General features: G+C 41.2%; 1 protein-coding gene and 1 non-coding gene across 2 annotated transcripts; both read left to right on the top strand.

Annotated features, from left to right (window-relative positions):
* Positions 1 to 2841: 2841 nt before the first annotated feature.
* Positions 2842 to 5891, top strand: LOC148101604 (uncharacterized). The gene is made up of 4 exons (XM_087845532.1): positions 2842 to 2958; positions 4126 to 4231; positions 4534 to 5812; positions 5884 to 5891. Exons 2-4 carry the CDS (start codon positions 4214 to 4216, stop codon positions 5889 to 5891), a joined length of 1305 nt encoding a protein of 434 aa, XP_087701658.1. The 5' UTR covers positions 2842 to 2958; positions 4126 to 4213.
* Positions 5892 to 7469: 1578 nt separating this feature from the next.
* On the top strand, positions 7470 to 7541 carry trnae-uuc (transfer RNA glutamic acid (anticodon UUC)). The gene has a single exon. It is a non-coding gene; the product is annotated as a tRNA-Glu (tRNA).
* Positions 7542 to 10536: the final 2995 nt, after the last annotated feature.

The following is a 10536-nucleotide window of genomic DNA, read 5'->3' as shown; positions in this document are numbered from 1 at the left end:
CTCCGGGTATTTTTCCAGCTGTCCAAAAACTTGTGCCATGTAGTGCTTGTATAATGTCCACAGAAATATCAGCTCTTACACTTCTTCTTTAACCACCTGGACACTATTTAAGGCAGTGGCTCAGTGCTTCTTGTCACTTGATTGCTCAGTAACCTGATTTAGGGCAGCCATGGCAAATCTCGTGGAGAGAATCAGCTTTTACCATTTTAAGAGTAAATAAATGTGAAAGCTGTTCCATCCTAAAAGATTACAACACTGTGTAGTTTGTGATTTTATAAAGGTTTCAGCAGCTTTTGATTTTGCCGCATGTGTGGAAAGTCATGAGTGAGCCTTTGTGTTGTACTGTGAGTCAGGGGCGATTCTAGGATCAGAGCTTTGGGGGGGCTGAGCACCCAGAGAGCTGCCCAGCCAGGCAAAATAAACTTTACACATCACGATGAGACTTCTTCCCTGTCTCTGTCAGTCCCTGCATCCTTAAATGTCTCCAGTTGTCCTGAGTTCTCTGTGACTGTCTCCTTGGTGCATTTAAACCCCTGTTCCTCCCTGTCCTCGTCGTCTGTTGTGTTAGTCTCCGTTATCAGTCATCATAATTTTACCATCTCTGTGCAAGTCTGAAAATTTCTTTATTAAATCGTAAGATTCTTAAATTCATCAAGTCTCTCTGTTTATTTAAAGTTTATTTAAATGCTGCAAAAGAAGAATGGATTGGAATAAAAAAAATACATATCCTAACCTTAATTACTGTAGGAGAATAATGAATGATGCTCATAGGGAGTAAAAAGTAAACTGACTGCATTTTTTGGACAGAGATTCACTTTTAATGAGTATGTATAATATAATACAGATACAAAAAAATACTCCCAAAACCGAATAAGTTATTACAAAATATTAATAAAAAAAATATAAAAATGGAGGCAACTTTGCCTGCGGTAGAATGTATACAATGTATGAAAAAATCTGTACTGCAGATACTAATTTTAATCATTTAAAAGTGTGGCAGTCATACAGACAACTGGACGGTCCAAAAGTTGGCCTACCTATTACTGGCTGAGGTTTTAGTAGACCACATAAAAATATATCATTCATTTTAATCTCCCCAATCAATGATAATGTTGGTGGAATGTTGTTAAAGAGGGTCAAAAATGTTTCAACCCAGTTTGTTTGGCAGATTCTGTACAGCAGCTTTAATATAGGAAGGACACAACTTCCTGATTGTGAGTAAAATCAGGTTTGTTCTCTTTGTCAGTTTAACAGTTTCTGTTTTGCCTGTCTTCCTGTCTTTGTACTTTCTCCTCACGTTCCCCTCTTTCCTCTCTCCCTCTTTGGACTGACAATCATACACAAATAGATTATATTCAATTAGATGAAAAAGTTACATTAATATGAAAAAAGTACCATTAAGATCACTAACAAAAAGTCCTCTCTCAGTCTACTTTCAACCAAAAGGCAAATAACCAAACCACATCTAATAAAAGATATAAATATTGAAACACTGATCCAACATAATCCTTTATTGACGGATAATTTGATTTTAGACTTTTACCTGAATGTGGCTCCTTTTTTTGAAAAAAACTACCTTATATCCATTATGAACCTGGCTGTCTCTCTGTACACACACACACACACACACACACACACACACACACACACACACACACACACACACACACACACACACACAACAGGAGTTATAAGGTTAATGGGCATTCAGTCAGTTAGCTAGTTAGTATCCATTTCAATCAGGACAGTGGTAACAACAGCAGGCTACGGACGATTTTAAGTTTTAGATGTTAAAGGCTGTACACATTTCAATGGGAGCAACAGGATTGTCAAATGTCAAATGTCGCTGACAGGACGGATTGTGGGGTAGCAAACATCATCGGAAAACAGGTTTTCAACACTGCAGGTTACCAGGGTGTAATGTTTTTCAGCTATAAAGAAACATGGTCAAAAAGTACAAAAAGTAAGAAATCTTTGGGGGTGCTTTGATTCTGGTGCTGAAGCACCCCCCAAAAATGGGTTAAAATCGCCCCTGCTGTGAGTTTCTCTAGAGAAACAGAGAGAGTTATTCCCTGTACTGTATGAACACATTCAGCATTGTGCAGTCAATCCAGATCATTCCACATGAATGTGAGTGTGATCGTCAGAGCAGCACTGATCAGTGCCAGGTTATAATGTCCACAGTGTACACAAACACTACGTGTAGATGAAATGCTAATTAAAGAAGGACTGTAAGATCTGATATCTCTGTGGAGATTATACAAGCACCTCATGGCGCACGTTTCTGGATAGCTGGCAAAGTACCCGGAAAACAACCCGGAAATATAGGGAGAATACGCAAACTGCTCACAGGAAGAGGCTGAGGTTGCACAAGCTTCTCCATTCCTCCTGTCAGGCCTGAGCCACTATGCTGCCCATTTTCCAACCTTGCAAACAAACGAGCTGAAAGCCAGAAAGCTGAACTCTACAGCTTGTTGTGGTGCCCTGTGGCTTTAGGTGCTGACAAGCCTTCCATCTGTTCTCCAGCATTTTCATTTACAGCCATAAAATATCTCCACATGTTGCTCCTCTTGCTCACTTTCTGAAGCACAAATTGTTTTTTTAAGAACAGCTGAGTCACGTGACCGCACAGCAACAAATCACAAAAACGTAGAAAAAGGGGGCGGAGCAAAGTGAGTCTCCCGCATAAGAAGAGGCGTTCGCACAGACAGAGCTACTTTTTCATCCACAGAGAGTAAAGTCTTAACTTAGAGGAGAGAAACAAACTAAAGTATTGATCATAAACAACTACCAACGTTTGGATCGATATCTGCATCGATCTGCCCACCCTTGTCTCCTGGATCGTAGCTGAGATCAGCGTGAACCACGTGGGTCTCTGCTCCCTGATCTGTTTCCTGTGTTTGGAAAGAGTTCCAGCTTCATCACGGAGTTTCTCTCGGTTTGTGGGCTCATCTAAAGGTAAGCACCGAGCTAACTTTACTGTGAGTTCAGTTCATGTTGAGTTTAGCTCCTGAATGAGGTCTTCTGCTGCTCTCCTCGGTGTCTGTTCACAGTTTATTGTGAACACGTTGAGAGAAGAGTGAGAGAGTGTTTGGAGAAAAACACCAACTAATCATTAGCTCAGCATGCTGGGAGAAGTTGGAGCAGAAAAGTCTTTTCATTGTCCCTGCAGCTGTTTTTCTGCATGCACCAAACCTCTACAGCCTCATTTCTATTTGAAGTGATAACAGGAAATGGATGAGAGCGATCTGCTGCAGTATCAGGGTCACAATAAACTTTATTGTCCAGCTGCTGTGGATGAACACATGAGAGGAAGTGAACTTTTTTTTTAAATTAGCAAAAGAAAAACACCAACTAATCATTAGCTCAGCATGCTGGGAGAAGTTGAGCGTTTGCTGGCAGAAAGTTGGAGCAAAAAAGTCTTTTCACTGGTAAAAGCTCACTGATCAATGATCATGAGTAGCTTTCACGAAGAGTTTGGGGAATGGCTGCAATCACATGGTCATGAGAATTTGCATATTAATGGTCAAGGAACTGACCTCCCAGCCCATTGTTCCTTTGGTGGTGCTAGTTTCAGTCATTATGTAGGTGCAACTGGGGGGCTGAAGGTGTGGAAAGTGTGGGGTGGGGGAGTAACAGGTCTGTCCCTGTTTGTGGGAACCACAGGAGGAGCTGTTCAGGTTGTTGCTGGGTGTGAATTGTTGATGGAGTCTTTAAACTTGTAGTTGCTGTTTTCCAGACTGAAGCAGAGTCGTTAGCTGAAAACTGGTTTTAGAGGTTCATTCAGGACACCTTCTCAGGCTCTTACAGCCTTACCTGTATCATAACAAAGTGTATAAACCCCAATCCACCTTTAACATGGTCCCTCTCCCAAACCTTCAAATAGGACTTTCTGGCCCTGTCATAGTAAAGGGCTGCTTAGAATATTAGAGCCAATGTCACAAAGTTCCTCCTGAAGTATAAGTGAGTGAGAGAGTTTCCTCACTTTGCAGCACAACACGTCTCACAAGATTTCTACAAGCAATCAGAGTGAAATTTGTACTTTGTGTTGTCAGATGAACATATGAGACACTTTGACTCTTCAGTGCAGTGTGGAGCCTAACAAAGATCTGTTTTGTGTCCCAGCTGATCAGCAGGAGGAGAAGAGTCTGACGGAGCAGCAGAGGAACATTTTCAGCCATCTGGACTCAGCTGAGTCACTACAGAGGAAACAATGAGCTCAACACAGAAGGTGAGGAAAATATCACAGTTTCACCAAATAATCAGTCACGTCTAAAACTCTCATACTCCCAACCTGTTATATCACTGTGTTGTATATTATTATATACTATGGATTTTTGCTCTATTGTGTTTACAAACATCAAGAAGTCACAAGCAAAGGGAGACCACACCATAGCAGATATTTCAATAAAGGTGTATTAATCAAATTTATTAATTAATTAATGTAGTTTAAAGCTATGTCAGAGGTGAAATTATGTGTGTGTGTGTGTTGCATTTCACTCACTGCCTCTGTTTGTGTCTCTGTCACTGCAGGACCAACCGAGAAGTCAGCGCTCTCAGGAGGCCGACAAACCTCACAGAAGAAAGGGAGAGAAAAAACCCAGCTGTGACCATTGTGGGAAGGATTTTACCGTAAAAGCTTCCCTAAAAATGTATCAGGTCATCCACACTGGAGAGAGACCGTTCAGCTGTGGAGACTGTGGAAAGTCTTTTGCCAAGTCTGGACACTTAAAAAGACACCAACTCATCCACACTGGAGAGAGACCGTTCAGCTGTGGAGACTGTGGAAAGTCTTTTACCCACTCTGGAAGCTTAAAAAAACACCAACTCATCCACACTGGAGAGAGACCGTTCAGCTGTGGAGACTGTGGAAAGTCTTTTACCCAGTCTGGAAGCTTAAAAAACCACCAACTTATCCACACTGGAGAGAGACCGTTCAGCTGTGGAGACTGTGGAAAGTCTTTTACCAAGTCTGGAAACTTAAAAAACCACCAACTCATCCACACTGGAGAGAGACCGTTTAGCTGTGGAGACTGTGGAAAGTCTTTTACCAAGTCTGGAAGCTTAAAAAACCACCAACTCATCCACACTGGAGAGAGACCGTTCAGCTGTGGAGACTGTGGAAAGTCTTTTACCCAGTCTGGACGCTTAAAAAACCACCAACTCATCCACACTGGAGAGAGACCGTTCAGCTGTGGAGACTGTGGAAAGTCGTTTACTGAGTCTGGAAGCTTAAAAAAACACCAACTCATCCACACTGGAGAAAGACCGTTCAGCTGTGGAGACTGTGGAAAGTCTTTTACCCAGTCTGGACACTTAAAAAGACACCAACTCATCCACACTGGAGAGAGACCGTTCAGCTGTGGAGACTGTGGAAAGTCGTTTACTGAGTCTGGAAGCTTAAAAAAACACCAAATCACCCACACTGGAGAGAGACCGTTCAGCTGTGACGACTGTGGAAAGTCTTTTACCCACTCTGGAAGCTTAAAAAACCACCAACTCATCCATACTGGAGAGAGACCGTTCATCTGTGGACACTGTGGAAAGTCGTTTACTGAGTCTGGAAACTTAAAAACACACCAACTCATCCACAGTGGAGTTAAAGCGTACACCTGTGATCAGTGTGGCAGAGCTTTTACTCAAAGTAGCAGCTTAAGGAGGCATCTAGTTACCCACTCTGGGACTAAGGCATACAGCTGTGACATTTGTGGAAAAACTTTCAGCCAGATGGCGACCCGAAATACACACCTACGCATTCACACCAGACATGATGTGTACAGCTGTGATCAGTGTGGTAAACTATGTTTAACAGGCATACAGTTACAACAACACATGTTTACCCACTCTGAGGAAAGACCTTATAAATGTGACCTGTGTGAGAAGACTTTTAAATCGCCACGTTACCTGAAAGCACACCAACAGATCCACACAAGAAAGACTCTACAAGTGCAGTTACTGTGAGGTATGTACTTTTATTTTTATCTTGTCAGCCTGACTGTTTGAAACAACTCTGCTCATCAAATTGTGTTAGCATGTTGGCAATTTTACTGCATGGATAAACACCTCTGAATGATTATTCAGACTCTAATCACAGGTTTTTAGTAATAGTGTTTGAGGATTATATTACTGTTATTGTAGCATTAAACTAGTATTAATTTAATGTTTTTGCTCTTATCGTCTGTATAGCACATTATATATTGAGCTGAGTGTGATAATGTAAACAGTAAAATGTAATTGGACTTTGGCAGAGATGCTCTTTATTTCAGGATTTATGTTCAGGGTGAAAATGTTGAAGGACTGACTTACACTGTGTTTGTGTCTTTGTTTAGAAGCAGAGCGACACAGATGGATCCAGTTCTCAACCCTGTCATCGCTGTGGGAAAGACTTTTTTGTGACCTTTGTGGAAAAACTTTCAGTCATCGAAGGACTCTGAAAATACATCAAAGTAGACACACTGGAGACAAAATAAACCACTGTAAAGAATGCGGGAGAGGCTTCACCACTTCAAAGGACTTCAAACAATATGAACTCCTTCACAGTGGGGTTAAAAAGCACGTCTGCGGTCAGTGTGGGTCATCCTTCATCCGTGCACATCAGCTTCAAAAGCGAGTCCACACATGAGAGAAACCATACAAGTGCAGACACTGTGACAAAACTTTTTCACAATCATGTGATCATACTAAGCATGAAAGATAACTTCATCTGTGAGAGCGTTTGAGTAATCTCAGTTCATACTCCACTCACAAACGATTCCATGTTACGAATAACCTGTTACGTCTTGATTCCCGCTTTTAAGTAAATCTTGTAAACAGTACATTTGCATAACAACTGAAACCAGTCCAATGAATGAACAATGGGCTGTGAGGTCAATTTCTTGGTCGTTAACAAGCAAATTCTTTTGAGCATTGATCAACAACCACTGGTCAATGGCCATGAGTACCATTCACAGAGCAAAAATTTGCATAATGATTATGAAGGAACTTGTTTTACTGTTACCAATGTTCAAAAACATGTACTAAATTATCTCCGCTGTGCAAACATCAGCCTAATCATGCAGGACTGAAATCATTGGCATCTCTGGATCACAGTGAATCTGAAGAGACAGAAAGATCCTCTTCTGGTTTCAGGGTCAGACTTAAACCCTTGAGATCAGGCTCCACAGAGTTCAGGTAGAGTCTCCTGACCTGATGAGGCAACTATTAATGAAAATGTGCCTCGTTACATTTTAAGCTTTCTAAACTGTTCTACTGTAGTGTTCATGTTGAGTGGTTAGCTTTGTTCCAGTAGTTGAATCAAAACATCTGTTTCCTCTTATTATGTTTTTATTGAATGCATCAATCCATGTTTTCTGCAGTTTTTTTCAGCTTGTTTGTTATGAAATCCTGCAACAGTTAAACCAAAATTTTATATGTTAAATAAGTTACAAAAGTGTCCTTGATTTCACGACAGTGGTGCGAAAGCACCTCACTCCCATATGGTCTAGCGGTTAGGATTCCTGGTTTTCACCCAGGCTTCCCGGGTTCAACTCCCGGTATGGGAACATGTCTTTAATGTTTCCCTAAGCCAAGGTGTAACGTCTGTTATTCCTATGCTGGGATAAATGGAGATGGTTGTTGGCAGGTTCCTGTTAACTCTTGACAATGTGCTAGTGAACAAAGAAATCACAAGGATCTTCTTGGTGCAGCACTGCATACTCATTTGCAACCTCCAGTCAATACTCCAAGCACGAGCAGAATACAGACTTTTCCCTCTTCCCCTTAGGATTGCCATGAAGGAAACAGGAAAACCAGCCAAAACCTGGCTAAGCGCATGTCATGACACAAAACAGCCAGCTGGTCAGGCCAGGTATCACCAGTCTGTTTATACCTACGGTTCAGTTGCCACTCTTCTACTGATGAGGATGTACACATTCTAGGCGGGGAGGAAGGATAGTGTGAGCGGGGAGTCAAGGAGGTCATTTATGTGAAAAGCAAATGGCCATCTTTGAACCGAGGGAACAGCACTAAGGGTACATGTTTCACCATCTTTCAGTGCTGTGATTGCAGCCATTCCCCCAACTCTATGTGAATGGTAATCCTGTCCATTGATCAATGGTTGTGGCAATTTGCATGTGAATGATGATGAAAGTGAGCCAACAGCCCCTTGTTAATCAGCGCAAACAAACTGATCGCCATTGTTAATCAGTTTTGGGTATTCTGCAAAGGTACTGTTTATGAAGTTGAAGAAACTCGTTCCAGTTTGTGTTACACCCTTGCAAGCTTTGCTGTTTCCCTGCTGTAACTACATGCCACTCAAGTGTGCTTCAAGTCCACCGCATTGTAAGGTGTTAGGCTGTGAGGTCTAAGGACCTGGGTTAAAGATGAATGGGAAAAACTCGCTCACAGCTGACTAATGAACATATGTTTGCATGCTTAAGAACTGCATTGACCCCATTTCACCCAAGGTTTAAAATTCTGCCTGCAAATGTCAGAGGTGTACTCTTCTGTGTCCATATTTTCTCCAGCATACGGGGGATTCCCATCATAATGAGTCTTTTGGTAAGAGGTGATAAAGAACCTAATCAAAAATTTCAATCCAAATTCCCTCCATCTTTGTGAGGTAGTGCATTTCCATTGTTGTTTCCATATTTGAGTCCATTCATCCTGTGTTATGCACACTCCTCCCTCCTTCTCCCATAATATCTTATTTGTAAAAAAAATGTATACAAAGAGGAAATGTGTTTTTTGTTGACTTCGCCACTATATGCCTTTTTGAGCATTGCTATCAAATCTACATTAGTGTCCGACGCCACTCTAATTGTCGTCTTTATATAGTGCCTTATTTGCTAGTATCGGCATAAATCCTGTCTTTCCAGATTGTATTTTTGTTTCAATGTATCAACACTAATTAAATTCCCATCTTTAATCAGACTATCAAATGTAGGTAATCCTTTAGCAGACCAACTTTCAAGACGTGAGTCCAATTTATTTGGGGGTAAAGTCAGAGACATAAGCATATCATTTAAATAATGCCAAGTCTTGTTCTAGCTTAAATTCAAAAAAATATATTGTTAATTAAATGTTCAATAAAAACTAGAAAAGGTTGCATTTCCTGCGAAAATGCAGTGTAGTGGAATCTGATGAAAACAGCAGGAAAATCTCCCTTTTAACAGGAAAGCAGAACTCTCAAAGAACCAGGCTCAGGGAGGGGCGGCCATCTGCCACAACCGGGCAGGGGTGAGAGAAGGAAGACAGGATAAAAGACATGCTGTGGAAGGGAACCAGAGATTAATAACAAGTATGATTCAATGCAGAGAGGTCTATTAACACATAGTGAGTGAGAAAGATGACTGAGGAAGAAATACTCAACACATCATGGGAAATTCCCCTGCTGCCTACACCTAATGCAGCATAAATAAGGAAGAATTCAGAGCCACCTGATCCAGCCCTAACTGTATGTTTTACCAAAAGGGAAAGTTTCAATCCTAATCTTAAAATTAGAGATAGTGTCTGCCTCACCAATCCCAACTATAAGCTGGTTCTGTGGTAGAGGGCCCTGAAAACTCAAGGCTCTTCCTCCCATTCTACTTTTAAATACTCAAGGAACAAGAAGTAAGCCCTGTCAGTATTCTTGCTGCAGCATTTTGGATTAACTGAAGGCGTCTAAGGAAGTTTTTAGGACATCTTGATAACAGCAAATTACAGTAGTCCAGTCTAGAAGTAATAAATTAATGAACAGCATCACTCTGAGACAGAATATTTTGAGATGTTTAGAGATATTGCGCATATGAAATAAAGCAGCTCTACATATTTGTATAATGTCCTGGTCAAATATTACTCCAAGATTCTGACAGTGTTACTGGAAGCCAAGGTAATTCCATCCAGAGCAAGTATCTGGTTAGATATTATGTTTCTAGGAATTTTAGGGCCAAGTACAATCAGCAGCAGAAAGTTAGACATCACCCAGGTCTTTATATCTTTAAAACATTTCAGCAATTTAATTAATTGGTGTGTGTTACCTGGTTTTATGGATAGACAAAGCTCAGTGTCATCTGCATAGCATCTACTGCAGGGGTCCCCAATCTCAGTCCAGTGTCCCTGCAGGTTTTAGATCTCACCCTGGGTCAACACACCTGTATCACATGATTAGCTCATTACCAGGCCTCTGGAAAACTTCGGCTGTGTCCCAATTAAGAGACCGCTCGCTTGAAGTACGTGCACTACGCGTACTACGTACCGTGCGGACTATAAGTACGAGAAGTGCAGAAGTGAGAGGCTTGTGAAATGGGACGTTCTAGCCTTCGTCGCGCCGTTCAGGTTGGCTAGCAACCATGATACTAACCGCGAGAAACGTTACATACAGCTTTGTGTGACAGAAATGAAGGAGAAAAAAAATGTTTTGTTGGTTATTCATTTTTGTCATGACATCACTTTGATTAGTTGAGTATCTGAGGCTGAGACCACAGGACTGTAAAACATGATTGTTGGGCTTCATTTCTGTACTGAACAGTCATTTAAGATTAGTTAGTAAATAACTATTAGCTAATGTTGTTCATG

Source organism: Neolamprologus brichardi, chromosome 9 (assembly GCF_056152115.1).
Source record: "Neolamprologus brichardi isolate AB-2024 chromosome 9, ASM5615211v1, whole genome shotgun sequence".
NCBI lineage: Eukaryota > Metazoa > Chordata > Actinopteri > Cichliformes > Cichlidae > Neolamprologus > Neolamprologus brichardi.
This window is presented reverse-complemented; position numbering and strand designations above follow the sequence as displayed.